General features: G+C 44.6%; 2 protein-coding genes across 10 annotated transcripts in view; one reads left to right on the top strand and one right to left on the bottom strand.

Annotated features, from left to right (window-relative positions):
- The window catches only part of SDHC (succinate dehydrogenase complex subunit C), a 64,852-nt gene that overhangs the window by 3,177 nt on the left and 36,357 nt on the right, over positions 1-25,318 (bottom strand). The window contains exon 6 of one of the 4 annotated variants that reach the window (XM_047093045.1): positions 5,642-5,990. The exons of 1 other annotated variant lie outside the window; for it this stretch is intronic. In XM_047093045.1, coding sequence (XP_046949001.1) covers positions 5,970-5,990 — 21 coding nt within the window. In that variant the 3' untranslated portion in view covers positions 5,642-5,969. Of the gene's footprint in view, positions 1-5,641; positions 5,991-9,801; positions 10,484-14,495; positions 14,705-25,318 lie in introns of those variants that run through there. 2 more of the 4 variants (XM_047093046.1, XM_047093047.1) reach the window with 2 other exon arrangements.
- Positions 5,886-23,965, top strand: CFAP126 (cilia and flagella associated protein 126). 6 transcript variants are annotated; one of them, XR_006964612.1, is made up of 7 exons: positions 5,892-5,975; positions 20,584-20,695; positions 20,791-20,853; positions 22,219-22,281; positions 22,484-22,564; positions 23,049-23,225; positions 23,552-23,965. XR_006964612.1 is itself a non-coding variant. In XM_047093041.1 (5 exons), the coding sequence occupies exons 1-5, from the start codon at positions 5,886-5,888 to the stop codon at positions 23,867-23,869; spliced, it is 729 nt and encodes a 242-aa protein (XP_046948997.1). In that variant the 3' UTR covers positions 23,870-23,965. The 6 variants fall into 6 exon arrangements, 2 of the variants coding, with proteins under 2 accessions (XP_046948997.1, XP_046948998.1); XR_006964613.1 differs by lacking the exon at positions 20,584-20,695 and having other exon boundaries at positions 5,961-5,975; XM_047093041.1 differs by lacking the exons at positions 20,584-20,695; positions 20,791-20,853 and having other exon boundaries at positions 5,886-5,975.

Below are 25,318 nucleotides of genomic sequence, written 5' to 3' on the forward strand. Positions count from 1 at the left end.
CATATTTTTATAACCCTTATTGACACTTTTCAAGCCTTTATTTTTTTTTAATTTTTTTTTTTTAGAGAGAGACAGAGCATGAGAGGGGGAGGGGCAGAGAAAGTGGGGAGACACATAATGGGGAGCAGGCTCTAGGCTCTGAGCCATCAGCACAGAGCCCAATGCGCTGCTCAAACCCACAGACCGCGAAATCATGATCTGAGCCAAAGTCGGTCGCTTAACCGACTGAGCTACCCAGGCGTCCCTCAAGCCTTTACTTTTTTGTAATCTCATTTTATCTTTATAGTGACCCTGTGAAGTCAGCAGGGTGGTGCTATTATTCTCAGTTGGTAAAACTAACACAAGGAGATACTGAGAGGCGTGGTGAGTTGTCTGAGGCTGTAACTAGCTGGTAATAGATTTGGGTCTAAGAATACAAGTCTTCAGGATACTCTTCCATGGCTTTTACATTTTTTCCTTTAAAAAAATACATATATATTGGGGCGCTTGGGTGGCGCAGTCGGTTAAGCGTCCGACTTCAGCCAGGTCACGATCTCATGGTCCGTGAGTTCGAGCCCCGCATCGGGCTCTGGGCTGATGGCTCAGAGCCTGGAGCCTGTTTCCGATTCTGTGTCTCCCTCTCTCTCTGCCCCTCCCCCGTTCATGCTCTGTCTCTCTCTGTCCCAAAATAAATAAACGTTGAAAAAAAAATTAAAAAAAAAAACATATATAATTTTTACAAAAGTAACATGTGCTTATTGTAACCAGTCAACACAGAAATGAATGACAAAACTTTCTTAAGAATAACAAAAACAGAGAAGCCACAAAGGAAAAGACATATTTAACTACCTTAAAAAAAAATTAAGCCAGGGGTGCCTGGGTGGCTCAATCAGTTAAGTGTCTGCTTTGGCCCAGGTCATGATCTCAGGGTTCGTGGGTTCAAGCATATCATAAATAGAATTTAAAAACCCAAACAAAAAACCACTAAAAACATGCTCTGAGAAATAACCCAACACATATGACTAATAAAGAGTATCTCTAATACACATAGGGTACCAACAACTTGATAAGAAAAAGGAACAAAACAGGTCGCCTGGGTGGCTCAGTCAGTTAAGCATCTCTTGATTTCGGCATCAGGTAGGTCATGATCTCACAGTTTGTGAGTTCGAGCCCCATGCTGGGATTCCCTGTTTGGGATTCTCTCTCCCCCTCTCTCTTTCTGTCCCTCCCTACACCCCTTGCAGGACTGCTATCGTGCTCTCTCACACTCTCTCTCTCAAAATAAACATTAAAAAAAAAAGGAACAAAAGAAAAATGAGCAAAGGATGGGAATAGGCAAACCATCAAAAAGGAACTCCGTGTAGCCAATAAACAATATGAAAAGGTGCTAGTAGTCAAGAAATCAGAAATCAAAAGAATACTGATAATGTCATTTTTCACTCATCAGATTGATAAAAAGAGTGATAATATTCAGAAACTGAAAGGATGGAAGAAAAAGGCACTTTTGTATCTTGCTGGTGGGAACCTAAATTACTGTATATTTTAAAAAGTAATCTGGCAATATATACTAAACATAGACACAACATATTCACAGTTGTCCAGATCCTCCACTTCTAAGAATCCAGCTTCCTGAAATAAAACTGTAAGTACATAAGGTCAAATGTACAAAGATGTTTGTGAAAACACTAGTAGCAAGAAAGTGGAAATATCTTAAATGCTCATCAACAGGGCAATGACTGAATAAATTACACTATGTCTCCACTACAGAATATTAGACAGCTATTTTTTTTAATGTTTGTTTATTTTTGAGAGAGAGAGAGTGTGTGTGCAAGTAGGGGAGGGGCAGGGGGGGGCAGAGAGACAGGGGACAGAGGATCTGAAGCAGGCTCTGTGCTGACAGCAGAGAGCCCAATGCAGGGCTGGAACTCACAAGCCATGAGATCATGACCTGAGCCAAAACCAAAAGTCGGATGCTTAACCAACTGAGCCACCCGGTGCCTGACAGCTATTTTTTTTTAAGTTTATTTATTTATTTTGAGAGAGAGAGTGAGACAGAGAGAGCACAAGTCGAGGAGGAACAGAGAGAGGGAGAGAGAGAGAATCTCAAGAAGGGTCCGCACAGTCAGCACAGAGCCGGATGCGGGGCTCAAAGTCACGAACCGTGAGATCATGACCCGAGGTAAAACCAAGAGTAGGACGATTAACCAACTGAGCCATCCAGGTACCCCTAGACAGCTATTTAAAAGGATGTGACAAATCTATACATACTCACGTGGCTCTATCTTACTGAGCAGCTGTGATTCCATTCAACTATTGAGCATCTGAACCTACTTCCTATGTTTGGGGGACTACCACCCACCTCTACCTTAGAAGATACAGTTTTTCTCCCACCATGAAAGACTAGATATTCATTCTTCTAGCTCCATTGTAGCTGGAAAACCTGCAGGTTAGAAGCAGGGGTCCCACATCTTGAATTGGAAACAGGGGAGGGAGAGCAGCATGGAAGGAATGCATGAATGCATCCTGGTGAGGGTTAATGACAACAGGGGCACCTTCGTCCTGTTTCTAGAGGTGATAGTGACTCTAATAGCAGGCACCCAATGTCCAGAACCCAGGACTGACTGCATGATTTGCAGGGCTCAGTGCAAGATGAGAATGTGGGGCCCCTTGTTAAACAATTATTAGGAATTTCAAGATGGAAACAGCAGAGTATTCAACCAAGAGCATGGCCTTTCCAAGTGCATGGCCACAGGCGATCGCACAGGTCATGTGTCCATGGAGCCAGCCGAGAGAGTACCAGTGAGTCACACGTGCAAGATGCTGTGGTTGTGCCCAGTGGCAGTGACAGTTCAGGGTAGCCATTTCGCAGGACAATCGGGAATAACCTAAAATCTAATAATCTAAAATCTAATGCTCCTACTTTCCAGAAATTGTACGAACTACACAATGGCCTTTAATAAGCTGCTTTTCTGCTGAATTAGCCAGATTTAGTTTTTCTTTCTTTCTTTCTTTCTTTCTTTCTTTCTTTCTTTCTTTCTTTCCTTTCTTTCTTTTTAGATGTTTGTTTATTTATTTTGAGAGAGAGCAAGAGACCAGTGGGGGAGAGGCAGAGAGAGAGAGAGAGAGAGAGAGAGAGAATCCCAAGCAGGCTCCACGCTCAGCACAGAGCCCAATGTGGAACTTGATCTCCAAACCATGAGATCATGACCTGAGCTCAAATAGAGTCAGACGCTTAACCGACTGAGCCACTCAAGCACTCCAGTTTGTGTTTCTTTCATTTAAAAAAATTTTTTTTTTCAACCTTTATTTATTTTTGAGACAGAGAGAGACAGAGCATGAACGGGGGAGGGTCAGAGAGAGAGAGAGACACAGAATCTGAAACAGGCTCCAGGCTCTGAGCTGTGAGCACAGAGCCCGACGTGGGGCTCGAACTCATGGACCACGAGATCACGACCTGAGCTGAAGTCGGATGCTTAACCGACTGAGCCACCCAGGCGCCCCGTTTGTGTTTCTTTCAACTAAGGACTCTGTTATCTCAATGATATGTTAAATGAAGAAGGCAAGTTGCCGAGTAATGTATACAGTACAAGAAGACATAACAATTTGAAAGAGTACATAACAAGCACTTCAGATTATTTAGTGCCAACCTGAAACTGTAAAACTCCCAAAAGAAAACTTCAGGTGGTAAACTCCTTACCATCAACCTTGGTGATAACTTCTTGGATCTGATTCCAAAACCAAACACAACAAAAGTAAAAAATAAGCAAGGTGGAAATACAGCGGACTAAACAGCTTCATCCTTGCAAAGGAAATCATCAACAAAACGAAAAGGCAACCTAGTAAAGGGGAGAAAATATTTGCAAATCATACATCTGATAAGGGGTTAATATCCAAAATATGTAAAGAACTCATTCAACCCAATAGCAAAAAACCCAAACATTCCAATTAAAAAATGGGCAGAGGATCTAAGAATAGACATTTTTTTCCAAAGAAGACATCCAGATGGCCCACAGGTACCTGAAAAGATGCTCAGCATCACTCATCATCAGAGAAATGCAAATCAAAATCACAATAAGGTACCACGCCACACCTGTTAGAATGGCTGTCATCAAGAAGACCAGAGATAACAAGTACTACTGAGGATATGGGGACAAGGAAACCCCCCTGCACTACTAGTGGGAATGTAAGTTGATGCAGCCACTGTGGAAAACGGTATGGAGGTTCCTCAAAAAATTGAAAATAGAACTGCCGTATCATCCAGCAATTTGCTTCTGGGTATCCAAAGAAAACAAAAACACTTAATTTGAAAAGATATATGGGCCTTCATGTTGATTGCAGTATTACTCAATAGCCAAGACATGAAAACAACCTAAGTCCCCATCGATGGATGAATGGATAAAGGTGAGTGTCTGTGTGTGTGTGTGTGTGTGTGTGTGTGTGTGTGTGTGTGATGGAATATTACTCAGCCATTAAAACAAATTAAATCTTGGCGCAGGCGCCTGGGTGGCTCAGTTGGTTGAGCGTCCGACCTAGGCTCAGGTCATGATCTCATGGTTAGTGAGTTCTAGCCCCACGCCAGGCTCTGTGCTGACAGCTCAGAGCCTGGAGCCTGCTTCAGATTCTGTGTCTCCCTCTCTCTCTCTGCCCGCCCCCCACTCAGGCTCTGTCTTTCTCTGTCTTAAAAATAAACATTAAAAAAATTAAAAATAAGTAAAAAGAATTAAATCTTGCCATTGTGACAACATGGATGGACATTGAGGGCATTATGCTAAGTAAAATGAATCAGAGAAAGGCAAACATCATATGATATCACTTATATGTGGAATCTAAAAATAAAAATAATAAACAAAGCTCATAGATACAGAGAATTGATTGGTGGTTGCGAGGTGAGGGTTAGGGATGGGCAAAAAAGGTTAGGGAGATCAAAAAGTACAAAGTTTCCATCATAAAATAAATAAGTTCTCGGGATGTGATGTACAGTATAGTGAGTAGAGTTAATAGTACTGTATTGTATATTTAAAAGTTGCTGAGAGAATAGACCTTAAAATCCTTATCACAAGAAAAAAAATTTTCTCAGGCGCCTGGGTGGCTCAGTCGGTTAAGCATCTGACTTTGGCTCAGGTCACGATCTCAAGGTTTGTGGGTTCAAGCCCCGTGTTGGTCTCTGAGCTGACAGCTCGGAGCCTGGAACCTGCTTTGGATTCTGTGTCTCCCTCTCTCTCAAAAGCAGTGTTGCTTATTACACTGTTTAACGATGCAAAGTTTTGCAAAATTGCAGCCGGGAGAGTTCGTTGAGATGCTTCGTGAAAAAGAAGCCCAGTGGTCAAATAGGTTGAAGTGACGCTGCATAGTATAACCCTGTCCCACCCTTGAAGTGTCCGTGTGCCTTAGGAAATTAAGCATCTGAGAAGTCTGTTTCCCTTCAGTAGCCCAATCAGATTCAAGGAGGGCTAGAGCGTCCAGATTTCAGAGTCTGGACTTTCAGGGCCGGGCCAGTCCAGGAACGTGAAAGCTGGTTCTGCGTCTTCCTAGCTGTGCTGCTGTGGACAAAGTATTTAACCTTCCTACGCTTCCGTTTTCTCCTATGTAAAATGTACTAATGCTATTCTCTTTCTCTTGCGGGATCATTGAGCGCGGCAGTCGGGAAAGAATTCTTGAGACATTTTACTGCGCAACTTAGTTTATTTCAGCACGTAGCACGGGGACAGGAGCCGCGGGCTGAAAGAGCCACGCTTTGGCTGTCTGAAGCTGGTGGTCATACGCTCAAGCGGGAGGCGACAGACATGCGGAAGTATTGGATCATAAACATTTCTCCGAATTTCTACTCCTAAAACCACTTTCGCAAGATGTCTGTGGTGCTTACCATTCAGCTCGAGGTTAACTATCGGTGACAGGCACGGGCAGTCATGAGACCCTTGAAGAACGCAGCACCCGGCACTCACTTGATCCTTATCAGGACGACGACGCAGGCTGTGGGTCAGTCTTCTGGGCTAAAGGTGAACATTTTTCTGCTTCTCTCCACCAATTTTTCATGGGGTTGTTGGAAAAGTAAGTTAAAACACTGGCATTTTGTAATTGCTCAAAAACTGAGGATTGATAATGAGGAAAGTAGTTTTTAGGAAATGACTGACTCTGTGCCCGGTTCGTTGACAAATAAAAAGGAAAGGGTAACATTTGGGAGTGGTTTGAGGCCAGATGTTTCAGACAAGGGGCCTGAATGATGACTGTGTGATCTATGCACGTGGAAGGAAGGATACGGAGGCTCTGGAGAGAAGGGCTCCTGCTGGCGCTGGGTAAAGTGAGGAGAGAGAGCCTCTGCCAGCATCGGGCCCTGGTACCCTCCTTCGGTACCCCTGGCAGCCTGCAGTGAAGCTCACAGTACTCACCGCTTGTTTTTCTTCGATTTTTTTATTGTGCTAAAATACACATAACATCAAACTTACCATCTTAACCGCTTGAGAAAAATGTTTAGTGTTTCTTTATTTTGAGAGGGGCAGAGAGAGAGGGAGACAGAGGATCTAAAGCGGGTTCCGCGAGGACAGCAGAGAGCCCTAAGAGGGGCTCAAACTCACAAACCGTGAGATCATGACCTGAGCCTAAGTCAGATGCTTAACTGACTGAGCCACCCAGGCTCCCCCCATCTTAATGTTTAAAAAAAAATTTTTTTTTTAAACATTTATTCATTTTTGAGAGACAGAGAGCAAGCGGGGGTGGGACAGAGAGAGAGGCACAGAATCCAAAGCAGGCTCCAGGCTATGAGTTGTCAGTGCAGAGCCCGACGCGGGGCTTGGACCCACGAACCACGAGACCATGACCTGAGCCGAAGTCGGGACACTTAACCGACTGAGCCACCCCTTAACCCTTTTAAGTGTATAGTTCAAAAGCATTAAGTACGTTCATATTGCTGCATATCGGTCACGTCTTTCCATCTCCAGAAGTCCTGTCGTCTGGCAACACTGACCCTCCGGACCCATTAAACACCACCGTCCATCCCCCTCCTCCCAGTAGAATGGCCACCACCATTCTACCTCCCGTGTCCACGATTTTGACTAAGGTCCTCATATAAGTGCAATCATCCACTATTTGTCTTTTTGTGTCTGGCTTATTTCACTTAGCATAATGTCCTCAAGGTTCATCCATGTTGTGACATGTGCCAGAGTTTCCTGCCTTTTCAAGGCAGAACAACACTCCTTCGTATAGGGTTCCCGATACTTTTTGTTATATTAAAAACTACCATCTTAAAGAGAATTATGATCTGGGGGCTGTCCTTTAGCGACATGCTCAGGGAAAGAAATACCCTTTCTCCATCAGCTATCTTCCTTGTCAATGGACTCCTAGAGAAATATGTTGCATTTTGCACCCCAGAAGCATTGCCACAGCTAGTTAGTCCAATTTTTTTCCCTCCAGAATCTCAGTGTCTGGAAGCTCACCTTTTTTTCCTTAAAATGTTTAAGTTTATTTGTTTATTCTGAGAGAGAAACGGAGAGAATGGGCGGGAGAGGGGCGAGGAGAGAGGGAGAAAGAGAATTCCAAGAAGGCTCCCCACGGTCAGTGAAGAGCCCGCCGATGAGGGGCTTGAACTCACCAACAGCGACATCATGAACTGAACCAAAGCCAAGAGTTGGAATCTCAACCAAGGAGCCACCCAGGAGCCCCTGGAAATTCACCTTTTAAAGAGACGAAGTGGGAGGCGCCTGGGTGGCTCGGGCCGCTGAGCATCAGGCTCTTGACTTTGGCTCAGGTCCTGCTCCCAGGGTCTTGGGAGCGAGCCCCACCCACGTCAGGCTCCGTGCTGAGCCTGGAGCCTGCTTAAGAGTCTCGCTCTCCCTCCGGCCTTCTCCGCTGCTCACGTGCTGCGTGCTCTCTGTCTCTCATAAAAATAAAAATGAAGAGAAGAAGTGCAGGCAGGACAAAGAGAGGTGCAGGAATGGGCAGAAATAATTATTCCAGGGTAGCTCCCTGGACGGCATTCTCCAGCTAGCTATGCGAAAGACCAAAAGAGCCGAATTGAAGAGCTAGGTTTTGCAGGACCAGCAGTCGAACTTAGGAAACCAGACTGTCTTCCTTGCTTCTAGTATTCCGGTTGAGAAGTGCAAAGGGGACTGGAGATACACGCACTGACGTGGCAGCCCCCAACGTTCCTCACCAAGGGGAGGGCCACAGTGTGACGGAATGTGGAAGCCTGCGTACCTAAGTCTCAGGGACCGGAGTAGACGCGGGGCGCCTGGGTGGCTGGCTCAGTTCGCTAAGCGCCCCACTTCTGCCCCGGCCCCACGCGGAGCTCGCGATGACCGCATGGAACCTGCGTGGGATTCTCTCTCCCTCGCTCTCTGCCCCTCCCCCCACCCGTGAACCTTCTCTCCAAAGAAATAAATTTAAAAAAAAAAAGAAGAAGAAGAAGGAGAAGTTCCACGTAAAGGCTTCCCTGCTGAGGGAGTTTCCGGCCGGGTAGTTTCCTGTAGGTGAGGTCAGATGAGAGCTAGGGTAGCCAGGACACAAGGGCCCTCCCATCCCCCTCCCCAACCCCCCCCCCCACCCCCCACCCCCGCCAGGGGCCACTTTCAGGGTGGGCCAGGCTCTGCCCTCCCTGCCAGGAACCGGAGAGGCCGTGCCACGGCCTTTCCCCCCATCAGTCTCTGGGAAGGCAAAGCGTTCACGCCTCTGATCATCGCGTCACTGGGGCTCTGGGGGAGTCCGGAGGGACGGCGGGGACGTCGGGAATTCATCCCCATGACGCCTAACCTGGCTCCTGAGAATCCCTACCCGCGCCGTCCACTTCTCCCCAGAAAAGCTATTGCCCCAGAGCACAGTGACGTCAGCATGTTAATCACCTCCTTCTGGCCCGAGGCGGTGGGAAACCTCCACCCACCGGAAGCTCAAGTTCCTCCCCCCCCAAGTCATCAAGGCTCTTAGAGCCTCTCCGGTTAGTTCCTCGTCCCCCCACCCCGACCCCTACTTCCTTCTAAAACTTGACTCAGCCCCTGACTTTGCTCAGTACCCTGCACCACGTCCTCCTGCTGGACAGTCTGCTACCGACGTAATTTACAGACGGGGAGGCAGGGGAAAGTGGGCAGATTTCTTCCTTTGTGGCGCGGGGTGGCCGGGACTAGTTGTAAAACCAGCCTCCACTAGGGGGAGACTTCGCCTCACGAAAGACAAGGTGGAGCTTTGTACCCAGGGGAAGCAGAGGTGTTAACTCGTCTATACAGCTTTTGTACTGTAGACACCTCTCTTTAAAAAAACAAAAAACAAAAAACCTCTTTTGTTAATGCAACTCATTTTTTTTTTAATTTTAGGGGTTGCTTTCGCTTTTAAACTAATTTTATAATTATGTAATTACATAGTTCCAAACTCTGCAAAAGAAGGTACAAAATTTATCTTCTATCCCTGTCTTCTCCACCTTATTTCTTCTCTCTCCCCGGTCATCACTCTTTAATTATACCGTTTATTTTCCATCATTTTTATGTTAGAAATACTATTCACATGTCCGACACCTTGCTCTATTCACTTAGAAGTATTTCTCGATGATCATTCCATAGTAGCCTCTGCCTCCCTACTTTTTTAAAAAAAATTTTAATGTTTATTTTTGAGAGAGAGTGACAGAGAGAGACAGAGGGAGAGACAGCGCGAGTGGGGGAGGGGAAGAGAGGGAGGGAGACACAGAATCCAAAGCAGGCTCCAGGCTCTGAGCTGTCAGCACAGAACCTGACCCGGGCCTCGAACTTGTAACTGTGAGATCATGACCTGAGCCGAAGTTGGAGGCTCAACTGAGTGAGCCCATGAGGCGCACCTCATTGCTTTTTTTTTTTTCTTAAGTAAGCTCTACACTCAAGGTGGGGCTTGAACTCCAGACCCCAAGATCAAGAGTTGCATGATCTACCAACGGAGCCAGCCCCTCTTTGCTTTTTTACAGTTGAATAGTACAGTAGTTTAGGTTGTTTCCAGCTGTTACAAATAATGCTGTGTTTAATAGTGCCCACTTCTTTTCATATTTTTTGCTGGAGTATCGTTGGGACAGATTTCTCGAAGTGGCATTGCTTAATAAAAAGGTACTGCTGGCTGTGGTCAGCCGGCCAGACATCGCCCAACTCCCTGTGATGGAGGTTGTACCAGTTTGCATTTCCACACCCACCGTATCAGAGAGCCTGTTTTCCTCACAGCCTGGCCGGCAGAGCGTGCTATCTACATTTTGGATTTTGGATTTATGCCAATCTCACGGGTGAGATACGATATCTTCACGTAGTTTTAATGTGCATTTTTTACAGTTGTAAACAATGTTGAACATTTTCATATGGTTCACAGCAATTTCTTTCTTTCTCTGTGAGATGTCTGATTGTATCTCTAGCTCGGTTTTCTCTTAGGTTATCAGGGTCTTTCTCTTCTGGTTTTCTTCTCTTTCTCCCAGAGATGTTAACTCTTTGTCTATAATTTATACTATTTTTCTCAGTTGACTTTTCACTTTGCTTTTTGTTGTTATTATGTATTAAAATCTGTCCTTCTGCATCTGTGGAGATAATCATATGTTTTGGTTCACTTTGGATCAATTAATAGGATAGATGTTAGATTTCCTAATTTGATTGTCCACTTAAAAAAAAAATTTTTTTTAATGTTTGTTTTTGAGACAATGCAAGAGACAGAGTGCAAGCGGCCGAGGGGCAGACAGAGGGAGACACAGAATCCGAAGCAGGCTCCAGGCTCTGAGCTGTCAGCCCAGAGCCCGACGTGGGGCTCGAACTCACAAACCGCAAGATCATGACCTGAGCCAAAGTCGGCCGCTTAACCAACTGAGCCACTCAGGTGCCCCTGATTGTCCATTCTTGCATTCATGGAGTTATCCATTTGGTCATGATAAATATATGTGTATGTGTGTATATATATATACATATATATACATATATACATATATATATATATGTTGATAAATATTTTTTTAATGTGCTGTTGGATTCTGTTTGCAACGTTTTATATAAGATTTTTGGGGTTTTGTTGTTGTTTTATTCTTATTTGAGAGAGAGTGCAAGCGGGGGAGAGGGACAGAGGGTGAGAGAATCTTAAGCAGACTCTGCATAAACACAGAGCCGGATGCGGCATGGGGCTCGATCCCACGACCCTGAGATCATGACCTGAGTGGAAACCAAGAGTTAGAAGCTCAACCCACTGAGACACCCAGGCGCCCCTATATACAATTTTTGCATCTGGGCGCCTGCTGGCTCAGTCAGAAGAGCGTGAGACTCTTGATCTTGGGGTCGTGAGTTAAAGCCCCATGTTGGGTGTAGAGACTACTTAAACAAAACTTTAAAAAAAGATTTTTGCATCATTATTAATAAGTGAAATGACCTATACTGTTCTTTTTTGTTATAGTCTTTGTCACGGTTCCAAAATTCAGGTTTGGGAATTCATAACTCATTTCATAACATCAATTTGGGAGTTTTCCTTCTTTTATCATTCTCTAGAATAGTTTAAGAAGGTTTTATTTTTTTATAGTTTGATAGAATCCCCTAGTGAAACTGTCTGAACCTGTTTTGTTTTGTAGGAACTCTAGCTAGTAATTTTTTTTTTTTAATGTTAAATAGTCTGTTTAGACTTTCTGTCCCCACAGGGGTCAATTTTGTTAAATTGGATTTTTCTACAAAATTGTTCACTTAATGTAGATTTTCAGGGGTGCCTGGCTGGCTCAGTCAGTGGAGCGTGTGACTCTTGATCTCAGGGTCATGAGTTCAAGCCCCACGTTGAGTGTAGAGATTACTTTTAAAAATAAAACCTTGGAAAAAAAATTAAAAAAATAAAACCTTGGGGTACCTGGGTGGCTCAGTTGGTAAAGCATCTGACTTTGGCTCAGGTCATGATCTCATGATCTCATGGTCTGTGGGAGTCTGTGGGTTCGAGCCCTGCATCGGGCTCTGTGCTGACAGCTCAGAGCCTGGGGCCTGCTTCAGATTCTGTCTCCCTCTCTCTGCCCCTCCCCCGCTCATGCTCTGTCTCTCTGTCTCTCAAAAATGAATAAAAATTTTTTTTAATTTTAAATAAAATTTTTATTTTAAAAATTTTATAAATTATTAAAATATTGAAATTAAAATTTGAAATATTAAAAAATATTTTCAAATATATTTACAGAGAATATTTTTAAAATTTCCTCTTCTATGTCTCATCATTTCTAATTTCATGTATATGTGCTGTCTCACCTTTTTCTTGAGTAGTTTAGCTCAGAAGTTAATTTTATTGTTCCCAAGAAACTGCGTTTATTAGTGTTACTTTCTGTTTCTGTTGCTTTCGAGCCCATTAATCTCTGCCTTTCTTTTTACTTATTTCTTCCTTCTGCTGGCATTGGTTTACTTTTTTTTCTAGTTTCTTGAGTTGTAATGTTTATTCATTCCTTTTTACTTTAATCCATATAGGTATTTAATGTCATAAATATTTCTCTGATAGCTGTTTTAACTATTTCCCAGAGACTCTGGTTTTCATTATTACTATTTTCAAAAAAACTCTACAATTTGTGTTGCATTTCCCCTTTGACCCAGGAGTGGTTTCACAGCATGTTTTTACATTTCCTGTTAGAAGAGCCTTTTGGGTTTTTTGTTGTTGATACCTTGTTATATTACCCTGTGGCCAGAGACTACGATTTTATTTTTTTTTTCCCCTTTGAAATTCACTGAGATTTTCTTGATGTGAATGTGCTACATTCTTGTGGATTTTGTGAATGCCTGAGAATGTATTTGGGGAAAAAGTGTATCCTGTATTACCAAGGTTCAGAGTTTCATGTACATTAAATCTTACTTATTATGTTATTTAGGTTTTCTACACCCTTACTAATTTCGTGCTTGCTGCATCTAAGAAGATTTGTTAAAATCTCCAATTATTGGTATGCCTATGTTTCTCCCTGTGTTACATCTAATTCTTTCTCCTTTTTTAAAATTGTGGTAGAACTTTTTCTCTTAAAACAGTTTAGTCAGAACTCTCTTTTCCTGGATAATTACAACTGTAATCCCTGCTTATGTTTAAAAAAAAAAATTCTGGCCTGTTTTTGTTTTTGTCATTTATTTGTAGCCTTCCTGATTTTCCTCATCTCAGATGTGTTTCGTTTACACGGCATACTGTTGGATTTTGTTTCGTTACTCGACGTGAAAATCATTTTCCTTTGATGGGCATGGTGGACTTGTTAGTATATTTATTAACGTGATCAATATGTCTGACTTCAGATCTGTCTTACTATGTTATATTCGTTATATATTTTAGTTTTATGCCATGTGATGTCTTTCACTTGTTTCCTCCTCTCCCTCCTCCCCCCACCCACCTTTTTTTTAAACATACTTTCTGGCATTTAGGAAGAGTTTATATTTTTGTTCTAATGGTCACCTTGATCCTAAAACTTTTATATAATACGTAAGTTCTCTCTCTTTTTGGCTATTGTCTGTGTGAGAACATAGAAGAAATGGATATATTGGTCTCGGCCCCTCCCATCCCTGTTCCCAGCACAGGGCTCCTAAAACCCTTGTAATTTCTTAAGTGATAAGGGCACTAGGAACATCTTTTGTGCCAATAGGTGGTCTCTGACCTTAGTTCCGGACACAGGGCTCCTAAATCCCTTGGAATTTCCTGGGGAGTAGGAGTGTCTTTTGCTCTAATGAGGCGACTCTGGGTGGGCTCCTGGGTGAGGGGCTGATCACCAGAAAGACAAGAGCCAAGATTAGAAGCCTGGAATTTTCAGGCCCACCCCCATTTCCCAGAGAGGGAGGAAGGGCTGGAAGTGGAGTTAGTGATTGATCATGTTTACGCGATGAAGCTTCCATCAAGATCCCAACAGTACAGGGTTTGGAGGGCTCTCCAGGTTGGCGAACACGGGGAGGTGCCGGTGAGGGGCCTGCCTGGAGAGGGCGGGAAGCTCCACACCCCTTCCCGCATCCCTTGCCCTAAGCATCTCTTCATCTGGGTGTTCCTCTGTGTCCTTAATCATATCCTTTTACGGGAGGCTGGTAAACAGTAAGTAAACAGCTTTCCTGAGTGCTGTGAGCCGCTCTACCAAATTAAACTCAAGGAAGGCGTCATGAGAACTTCTCACTTATAGCTATCAGGTGACAATCTGGACCTTGCAACTGGCACCTGAACTGGGGGTGGCTGGAGAGGCGCGGTCTTGTGGGACTGAGCCCTTCGCCTCAGGGACCCGATACGATCTCTAGGTGGACAGTGTCAGAACTGAGTTCAATTGTAGGGCACCCAGCTGGAGGAGCCACAGATTTGCTTGGTGTGGAACCCACACACACATCTGGTGTCGGCAGTGCTGTGAACGTGGTAGCAGTGTGTTTGAAAAACTCCTAATATGGAGAAACAGCAAACCCATCTAGGAGTCTCTCCTTTAAAAAAAAAAAAAAAAAAAAAAAGTCTTGCTGAGGGGGTGCCTGGGTGGCTGTCGGTTAGGCCTCCGACTTCGGCTTAGGTTTTGATCTTGAGGTTCCTGAGTCCAAGCCCCGCGTTGGGGCTGTGAGCACAGAGCCTGCTATGGATCCTCTGCCCCTCCCGGCTCATGCTCCGGATCTCTCTTTCAAAAATAAGGAAACATTTAAGACATTATAAAAAAATGAAAAGATTAAAAATCTCTTGCTGAGTACTTTTATACCTGCTAGTCCCAGCTGACGTCTGTACCTGACAATCAGGACGCAGTCTACTTCTTAAATATTCTCCCCGAACTCTCCTCGCTGATGGTTGTACTACATTTACAGGGTTACGAAACCTGACATAAAAGAATACATATTAATGGTTTGTGGAGATTACATTTCAACACGCTGGAGAATAATCGTGTCTGTTCTCAAAGGTAGGGCCACCCCGCGTGCTGTCCGAGCACATGGCTTAGCACATGCCGCACTCTGTCCATCACAGCCGTCGCTTTTCTTAGCGGTGCAAGGACACGTAAGTTTAACTCTCACCACTAGTGACACCTATCGGTGTCTCCTCATGTTGGTTGCGTACAGTTTGTTCTCTAGATTCCTCATGAAGGGTTCTGATCAAGAATATTCTTTTCCGGTGTGTGTGGGGAGATGTAATAGTTTCCAATAGAGGGAGCCTTAGATTCCTCGCAGGGAGAAAACAGAATTGGCAATTTGTAATCTATAGAGAAGCTTTGAAATAGCTTGTGTATTTGGGCCCTCCATTTCTTCTGTGCTGTGTCTAGAACTGTACTATGTCTGGAACTCTGAGGGAATATACAGAAGCCAGGGGAGATAGATAGTTCAAGGTGGGGCCAGTACTCGGTGGGATAAGATCCTGTTAGCCCAGGAAAATAGCCACAAGCCAGGTTTCTCATCTAAGACTCACCGCCATCTGCCCCAGTAAAGTAGCATGAAGGTACCCTTGGAACTATCTGGAAGAAACCTTCGAGAGCTGATGGTAGGACCAGAGACAGTGATTCAGGAGGTCAAATCGTAATAGATAAGATGCCCAAAGTTTTACTCATAAGGGGTTACTAATGATTTTTCTGATTTAAAAAATTACCGTGGGGGGGGGGGGATACATGGAAAGTATAAGTTGCTGACTTTTGGCTGTTATAAACTAGAAAGCACCAAATAAGGGAGTTTGTCTAACAATGCAAATTTTTGAGGGAGAAGTTGCTCTAGATCCCTTTAATTTCTGGGAAGGAGTGTGGGGTGAAAGGAAACAACGTGGGAGATCTGATCAATCTATCAAGATTCCAAAATTTGCCTGAGAACTCCGACGCGTTGCTGGAGGGGGTGTAACCCCTTTGGAAGACAATCTGGCAATGGCTATCAAAATGCAACACCCTCTGGGCACCCGGCTGGCTCAGTCAGTGCAGCATCCGGCTCTTGACCTCGGGATCATGGGTTCAAGCCCCACGTTGATGGGGAGGGTACCTCAAAATAAAATCTTGAAAACAACGCAATACCCTTTGACTTTATATTTCATTTCTATAAACACATCCTACAAATATACTCAGAGATGCAAAACAACACAAGTACAAAGTTATTCATCTCTGCATTGTTGTAATAGCAAGAAACAAACTAAATGTTCCATAATAGGACACTGATTAGATAAAGTGTAATACATCATCCGTGTGATACTATGCAGTGATAAAAAAGCATGGAGGCTCTTGATACACTACTATGTAATGATATTCAAAATACATTTCTTTTGGGGCGCCTCAGTGGTTCAGTTGGTTAAGCTTCCGACTTCGGCTCAGGTCATGATCTCATGGTTTGTGGGTTTGAACCCCATGTCGGGCTCTGTGCTGACAGCTCAGAGCCTGGAGCCTGCTTCGGATTCTGTGTCTCCCTCTCTCTCTGCGCCACCCCCCCCCCCACTCCCACTCGCATGCTGTGTCTCTCTCTCCCTCTCAAAAATAAACTTTACATTTCTTTTCAAAATGTTTCTTAAAAAAAATATATTTTTAAGTAATCTTCACACACAACGTGGGGCTCAGACTTACAACCCTGAGACCAAGAGTCGCATGCTCCATCAACTGAGCCTGCCTGGCACCCCAAAAATGTATTTCTTTCTTCCTCTGTTCCTCCCTTTCATTTTTTCTTTCTTTCCTCTTTCTTTTCTTTCTTCTTTCTTTTCCTTTCTCCTTGAAAGTGCAAGCAGGGGAAAGAGAGAGAGAAAGAGAAAAGGAGAGAGAGAGAAAGAGAGAGAGAGAGAAAGAGAGAGAGAAAAAGAGAGAGAAAAAGAGAGAAAAGAGAGAGAGAGAGAGAGGGAGAGAAGGAGAGAGAGAGAGAGAAGGAGAGAGAGAGAGGGAGAAAGAGAAAAAGAGAGAGAGAGAAAGAGAGAGAGAGAGAGGGAGAGAATCTTAAGCAGGCTCCGTGCTCAAGCATGGGGCCTGACTCAGGGCTCATTCCCACAACGCTGGGATCAGGATTTGAGCCTAAATCAAGAGACAGACGCTCAACCAACTGAGCCACCCAGGTGCCTCCTAAATATATTTCTTAATCTTAAAAGTAAGTAGTATAGCTTGCTATAATTATTGTAAAAGATAACAGTGATGAATAAAATACATGTTTGTATTTATTATTTCTAGTTTTTGTGTAGGTACAAACTACAAAGTGTAGTTTGTAAAACTATACAAGAACTGATCATTGGTTTTGGGAAAGCTATTCCGTATTTTTTTTTTATTTTTTTTTCAACGTTTATTTATTTTGGGGACACAGAGAGACAGAGCATGAACGGGGGAGGGGCAGAGAGAGAGGGAGACACAGAATCGGAAACAGGCTCCAGGCTCCGAGCCATCAGCCCAGAGCCCGACGCGGGGCTCGAACTCACGGACCGCGAGATCGTGACCTGGCTGAAGTCGGACGCTTAACCGACTGCGCCACCCAGGCGCCCCCCGTATTTTTAAATTAATTAATTAATTAATTAATTAATTAATTTTCATGTATTTGTTTTTATTATTTATTTTTTTAATTAAAATTTTTTATCACTATTTTTTTTAATTTAAATTCCAGGTACTTTTTTTTTTTTTTTTTTAAGATCTACTGGTTCAAAGCAAAAGCAGGAAACTTTCACCTTCTATGGTCTCTCTCCACTTAAACTGACCAGTATTCTTTTTCTTCTTCCCAAATGCTATGACATTAGTTAAGACCCTTACTAGGTTGCAAGAAAGGTACAAGCCCAGGGTGCCTGGCTGGCTCAGTTGGAAGAATGTGTGACTCTTGATCTCAGGGTCATGAGTTTGAGCCCCACATTGGGTGTAGAGATGAGTTAAATAAATAAAACTTTTTTTTAAATTTTTTTTCACTTTGTTTTAATTGTTTTAATTGTTTTTTTTAATTAAATATAAAAAATGAACTATGAATTATTTTTTTAAACATTCAAATTTACAAAAAGCCATTCAAAGCTTAAGATACAGAAGCACAGAAAGAGTAATCAATTTGACTATGTAAATATTAAAAACACATCCATGGCCAAAAAAAAAAAAAAAAAAAGCCCACAACAAAAAATTAAATGACAAGCACACTGGCAGGAAATGTTTGCAATGTTTGCAGCATATTTGACAAAAGAACTAATTTCCTTAATATATAAAGAGTTCAAGATTAATAAAAAATGATCAACAGCCCAATTGCAAGTGGCAAAAGACACAGAAGGTTATTTTCAGGGAAAAAATATATGAGAAATAAAAAGGCTAATAAACATATGGGAAAAATCATAATTGAAGAAATGCAAAGTTAAAACAATGACAAGCCATGGTTTGTTCTTTTTTTTTAAGTTTATTAATTAGAGAATAAGCAGGAGCAGGGGAGGGACAGAGACAGAGGTAGAGAGAAAGAATCCTGAGCAGGCTCCACTCTTTCAGCCCAGACCCTGATGCAGGGCTTGAACTCATGACCTGTGAGATCATGATCTGAGCTGAAACCAAGAGCTGGACACTCAACCGACTGAGCCACCCAGGCGCCCCCAATGATTTACCGCGGTTTACCTCCAACTTTAAGACATAATATGGTGGAAGTGGTTAAAACTGATGGCTGTAGAGTCAGAATACCTGGGATGAAATCCTGGCTCTACTCCTTCCTGGGTATGCCCCGGTTTCCTTGGCTGGGGTGGTTACGAGAGCCAAGTAAGAAAATGTAATAAAAAGCAATTAAAACCGTGGCTGGTATATAGTAACTATGCTCGTTATTGTCAGATTGACAAAAACAGGAAAAACATTAGTAATAGTGTTAGAAAGAGAGTGGAGGACTAGCCCTCTCATGCACTTCCAGGAGATGTACAAACTGGCATAGTATCTTTGGCAACGTGACATTGTCTACTCAACGTTCTAAATGCACAAGCCTTTTGACTTCCCAATTCACGTTTAGGAACGTATCCTATCAATCCCGTACGTTCGTAAGAATACATACAGGTCTATCTATATCTATTCATAAAGATATATATGCATATATAGATTTTCATTGCAAGCACGTCTATAACAGCAAAAGGCTGGAAATAACCTAAATGGTCAAGTAGTTACGACAGCAATAGTAACAGTAATTGCCTCTGAGGAGCAAGACTGGGGGTTGAAGTCAGGTGGAGACTTGACATCCTTCTGTAAAACTGGAACTCCCCCCACCCCCAGTACATTACTTCTCCCATTAAACAACAACTAGTTAACTCTTAAAAATAAGAATGCGGTCATCAGATAATTACAACTCTATCAGAAGAGCGAACCAGCTGAAGGCAGAAGTTCCATGAGAAATGCAGTTGCTTAACTGTCACTGTGTTTTCAGGACCACGAAGGATACCCTAGAGCACGGTCCTTGGTTCTTAACGGTATCGCCCTAGGGTGCTGAGGACCGCAGGGAATGAGCACACACGTCCTTTCCAGACTTCAGGTTATCCCGGGGTTAACTGCCAGAGCCTACAGAACTAAGGCTCTTTGTACCTCCAATTCTAGAAGCGCAGGAGTGTTCTTATACCCGGTGTGTTGGTTGGGGTGGTGACTTGGGTGGGGGTGGGGGGAGAGGAAGGGAGAAGGGACTGACGACTCTCCCTTATGACGCTCTCTTGGTTCTCCATCATTTCTTTGAACAACTGACTTTTTTCATCTCAACATCTCATGTATAAACAGACTTTACAACTTATGTGGCAGTGCCACTTTCTCATGAATTCTGACAACCCAGTAAATGGATATGCTGATGCCATTTTACAGGAGTCTCAGAGGGCTTGCCCCGTCCCACAAACATTAGGTTTGTGCCCTGGCACCACCACTTAATTCCCCAAATCTGGTGCCTTCCACACCATGGTTTTCTCACCACCCCTGCCCGATCTCCCACCACCAGCTCCTGATCCTACCCCATCCCTGCCGACACCAAGTATCTGTGTTCTTAAGCCCTGAGATTCTGAAGTGATGGAGGAGACAGGAGCCATTTAAGGACAAAGGACAAGAGATGCTTTTTCTTTCTGGGGATAAATCTAAGTCGCGTTTTAAAACATTATTCCTCAGGGGCGCCTGGGTGGCGCAGTCGGTTAAGCGTCCGACTTCAGCCAGGTCACGATCTCGCGGTCCGTGAGTTCGAGCCCCGCGTCGGGCTCTGGGCTGATGGCTCGGAGCCTGGAGCCTGTTTCCGGTCCTGTGTCTCCCTCTCTCTCTGCCCCTCCCCCATTCATGCTCTGTCTCTCTCTGTCCCAAAAATAAATAAACGTTGAAAAAAAAAATTTTTTTTAAAACATTATTCCTCTGAGAAAATGAAGCAGGGGACCTATAAACAGTTGCCCTCGTACTGAGTACCTCCTATGCAATGACACTGTTTAGACACTTTGCACTTTATGTCATTTACCCTGTAAAGGGAGGCCCTATCATCTTCACAATACAAATGAGTCTACACGAGTTTAGAAGGGAGGGTGGTGCCTGGGTTGCTCGGTCGATTAAATACCCAGCTCTTAGTTTCGGCTCAGGTCACGATCTCATGGTTCAAGGGGTTCAAGCCCCATGTCGGGCTCCGTGCTGATAGTGCAAAGCCTAATTGGGATTCCCTCTCTCCCCCTCTCTGCCGCTCCCCTGCTCACTCTCTCTCAAAACAAACTTCAAAAAAAAGTTTTTTTAAAGAAGAGAGAGGGCTGCTATTTAGCTAATTTTTTCATGTTTATTTACTCTGTCTCTCACATCCCTAAAACGAAAATGAACCTAAGTGTCACGGGAAAGGTTGGAGCAGTGTCATCCGAGAAAGCGAAGAACAAGTAGAAGGGACCGGAAGTAGGCAGTCCCGGAAGGTCAGCCTTCTGCAGTTGCCAGGCAACAAAGGTAAACAGCGAAAAGTGGCAGGATCATGGCCACCAACTACAGTGCAAACCAGGTAAGCTCTTTTCCCATCTCTAACATTTCATCTTGCCTTCCAGACTCCAAGTTTGGACTGACCCTCCCATGGGATTCTGATTACTGAATGGACAGCTGAAAGTGGGGTGAGACTATTTTTCACCTCCTTAGCTCCTCAGGGTAGAGGGCCCAATGATGAGCAAAAGGTATTTCAGGGTTAAGTTTGTAGGATCTAAACAAGAGGTCAGCAAGTCTTTTTTTCTGTAAAGGGCAAAGGGATAAATATTTTATTTTTAGGGCCAAGAGACACAATCAGAGATATTATGTGGGTACTTACATCAGGAAAATATTTTTCCATAAAATTTTGACAAGATTGAAAATATAGTAACTGCATTTTTTTGGTGATACTAATGAAAAAACGATTTTTTTAATAGATCGCGTTTATTTAAGTTCGAGAGAGACTGAGGCAGCACCAGTGGGGTGGGGGAGGGAGAGAGGGAGAGAGGGAGAGAGGGAGAGGAGGAGGAAGGGAGGGAGAGAGAGAAAATCCCAAGCAGGCTCCACACTGTCAGCACAGAGCCCAATATGGGGCTGGAACTCACAAACTTGCAAGATCATGATCTGAGCCGAAACCAAGAGTCGGGTGCTTAACTGACGAAGCCATCCAGGAGCCCCGAAAAAAATGGAATTCTTATGGGGTGAGAAAACATTTCAGTTAATTGGGATACAAAGCTGGTGTTACCTTTTATCATATCAATCGCAAATATTCATCTATAAAAAACATTCTTAGCTTTCTCAGGTCATCCCAAGACAGACTGGAGGATGGGTTTGGCCCACGGGCCAGTTTGCTGACCCCTGTTCTAGACCAGGGGTCCCCAGTAAAAAGATAATGCGAGTCGCAACGTAACTGAAAATTTTCTAGTAGCTACATGAAAAAAATTAAAAAGAAATCAAATTAAGTTTATTTTATTTTGAGAGAGAGTACGTGTGTGCGTGCGCGCACGTGACCAGGGGAGGGGCAGAGAGGGCCAGAGAGAGGATCCCAAGCAGGCTCCGCACTCTCAGCACAGAGACCAATGTAGGGCTCGACCCCACGAACCAGGAGATCATCACCTGAGCTGAAATCAAGAGTAGGATTCTCAACTGCCTGAGCCACCCAGGTGCCCCCGAAATAAAATTAATTTTAATGATACACTTAGTAAGTCCAAAATATTATTTTAATGTTTAATCAATACTTTAAATGTCTGCATTCTCTTTTTTGTACTGTCTTCATTGTATTTTCTATTTCCAAAGCACCTCCATTCAGACTAGTCACGTTTCAAGTGTCCACTAGCCACATGTGGCTAGCGGCCCATGTTGAACAGCACACATGCACACCAAGAGTACATCCTTCTACAGTGAGTTAAAGCCTTCAGGTCTTTGGTCCTCCGCTCTCAAGGACTCACCTAGTTATCATTTCCTGGGCACGGGGCCTTTGAGCCTCACAGAGATTCTCGTCTTTCTCTCCACAGTATGAAAAAGCTTTCTCACCCAAGTATCTGCAGAACTGGTCTCCCGCCAAGCCAACAAAAGAGGTATTCATGGGCAGGGCTCCTGCAAGGCCGGTTTCTGATTCTTTACCCCATGTTCTCTGTCACTGACTGGCACCGAACTCCTTTAGCTTGTTCTAAAGTCTAAGACCCTCCTCTCCCTCAGCCCTTACCTCAAGCCCCTAGGACACCTTCTCTCTTTTCCACTCCATTTTCACAAACGCTTCTCTCCTCGCTTCTACCCTAGAGAATTTCTTCCCACGAAGGCTACACTCAGTTTATCGCCAATGATCGTGGCCATCTGCTGCCCTCGGTGCCCCGTTCCAAGGTGAGATACTGATCTTCATCCCTACTGGAAAGGTAAAGAACTGAGGCACAGAACTGGGGTGACCGAGACTGGAGGTTTGCAATCTAGCACAGCCACTATCTGGAAATTAAAATTCCATCTAATTCACCACTGCAACACGACCACCCCCAAACTGCCAGTTTATCCAACACGACAGAGTGAGCACCCAGAATTCCTTACACTGATGAACACCTTCACGTGATGATACTTATGCAGTGGGCACTCTGCCAGACTTAGCCCAAGGACACAGGATTTAATTTAGGCCCTCAGAGTTAATATGCTGAAAAAAATAAGAGTGGCCTAAATGAGAAAGGGGGTAAAGCGAGGGTGGGGAGGCTGTGTCTCGGCCTGATTTCGTCGCCACGCCTCCCGAGGGTACAGGGTGGAAGGGAGACAACAGACCTGCCAACAGGTGCGGTACTGGGAGTGGGGACCCTGCCGCAGGACCGCGTCGTCTTCCTTTTAGGCAAGTCCTTGGGGATCCTTCATGGGCACCTGGCAAATGCCTCTGAAGGTGCCCCCTGCCCGGGTGACCCTGACCTCCCGTACAGTGGCTGGTGCTGCCTCCCTCACCAAGTGGATACAGAAAAATCCGGATTTACTCAAGGCCTCCAACGGGCTGCGTCCTGAAATCTTCGGCAAGGTATCTATTCCTCCCACCCAACCTCAAATCCTATTCCCCCGCTTCTTTTCAACCTCAAAAATGCCTCTTGTTACGGCATCACTATCCCAGCAGGGGGAGCCTCTAACCAGCTCTGTCTTAGCCTGTCTAGTCCCCGTCTTCTGACACCTAAGGAGAGGAGCTAATGACATTTTACGCCCTCCCCACCCCCTCCCCCGTGTAAAATGACCTGATCTGACCTTTTATCCATGGTACGGGGAGAAAGGGAGCTAGAATTCTAAGGATTCTAAGGACCAGGAACGATCTAGGCCTGACCAGAAACATAACTCTTGCATTCTACCTGACAGCCTCAGGACCCAGACGGTCAGAGGAAACTCGGGAAGTGGATCACAAAGACCGTACAACAAGCACCAAGTCCCACCATAATCCCCGACTCCCCAGCTGTAAACCTCAGTTCCCCAGACCAACCCCAAAGCTCACACCCCTCTGCAGGTCACACTCCAGGCCCCCAAAGCCCAGCCATCTCTCCCAAGAGCCCACCTGGGAGCCCGCGCATGCCGGAGCATTGGGCAGGTCCTAATTTAGCTGAGGTCCAGACGTACAAACCTGGAACTCCGGAGACACCCAGGGACCCCACTGAGAAAACCTGTCTGGAGACTGAGTGAAGGAAGCAAGACCCCTGGTGAGGGATATAGAACGGGGAAATTTCAGGGTGGGAATAAAGGTATGTTTGGAAAATAAACATCATTTGTTGAATCTTTTACTGACTTGGATGTTTTCTTCCTGTTATGGTTGCCCCCAGTAACCCGTTAGTAGGAGGAGGGTTGGAGGAAACAGAATAGGAATAAGAACATGACAGGGGCTTGAGGTGGAATACGTTTTTACACAGGTTGAGTCACTTATACTTCAAAAGTGACCAAGAGTAAGTTGGTCTGAATCGTAGCAAAAGAAACCTCAAACCACCAGTCCCTCACTGCCACCCCTCATTTTTCACCCCGAGCATTCCTACTACGACTTCTGGGTCGGAAGTATAGGCGTTGAGTAGAGGCTGCATGCGTGTGTCTGGAGAAGATGGGGAAGAAAAGGTAAGGAAAGCCAGACACGGGCAGAAGACACTACCCTTGTGTAAGACTTCACACCTGAGGATGGTGAACACACCAGGAAGACAAACTAGAGAGAGCTATAAAAGTGAAACTCAAGCAAACGTACACCCATAGTTTGAAAACTGAAGATACAAAAGTGATTAGAAGACAGAGGGGGAAAAAAAACACCCTAAAAAACAAAGAGAGATGGTAAGTAGGAATTGAGGGCAGAATAACAAACTTGATGACCACTGGACCCCAACCCCAACCAGTCAAATGGTTAAGAAGCCACCAAAAAAGTTAAGATCCGCTTCCCGGCTTCTAACACCTGTTTACCATTCTCCTGTTCTGCATCGTCCTGGTGCTGACTGTTCAATGCAATGCCCTTGCCGAACCTTTCCCGGTTCCGATGCCAAAACCTTCCCTCATGGACATTTGTCCCTCACTCCAAGGACAAGGACAAAGGACATAGGGTTTAAGCGGAGGAAGGCTACAAAGACTCTTCAGGGCTACTTGCACAAAAAGGGAGAAGCAATCCGCGTGGAAAGCCAAAGACCCCTTGGGGCCGGGAGGAAGACTCTTGTGGCAGCAGGTCCCCGCGGTCTTGGCTTAAGCGAGGTCTTCCTGCCCAACGGCCACCAGTTACACAGTCCCTGTTCCTCCTCCCCAACCCACAGCATTAGCCAGTTGGCCAACAAGTCAGACAGACAAGACAGATGTTACCCCCGAGTTTCCAAAGAATATCAAAACAGCACTCCCACCAAGGGAGTTAGGGACCCAATATAGATTTTCAAAGCAGCAAGTCTTCCCGTTAAATTATAAATTTCTGCCGGGTCTTGAATAATCCCTCCTGTCTCGTCCCTGCCCCCCTTTCTCTCCCAGTCTATGTACCCAGCTCATGATCCCTCAGCTGCCACCTCTGGGGCTCTGGCTCCCTTCCTGGCTCACAGTGTGTCGAACTGCACCAGGAGGTTTATAAGCAGTTCTCAGCGGGATTCTGGAGCGTGTGGTAACGCCGAGCTTCCACATGCT

The sequence above is a fragment of the Lynx rufus genome, unplaced genomic scaffold (genome assembly GCF_022079265.1).
Source record: "Lynx rufus isolate CCGP_SWC_20201006 ecotype Redwood Valley unplaced genomic scaffold, mLynRuf1.p SCAF_31, whole genome shotgun sequence".
NCBI lineage: Eukaryota > Metazoa > Chordata > Mammalia > Carnivora > Felidae > Lynx > Lynx rufus.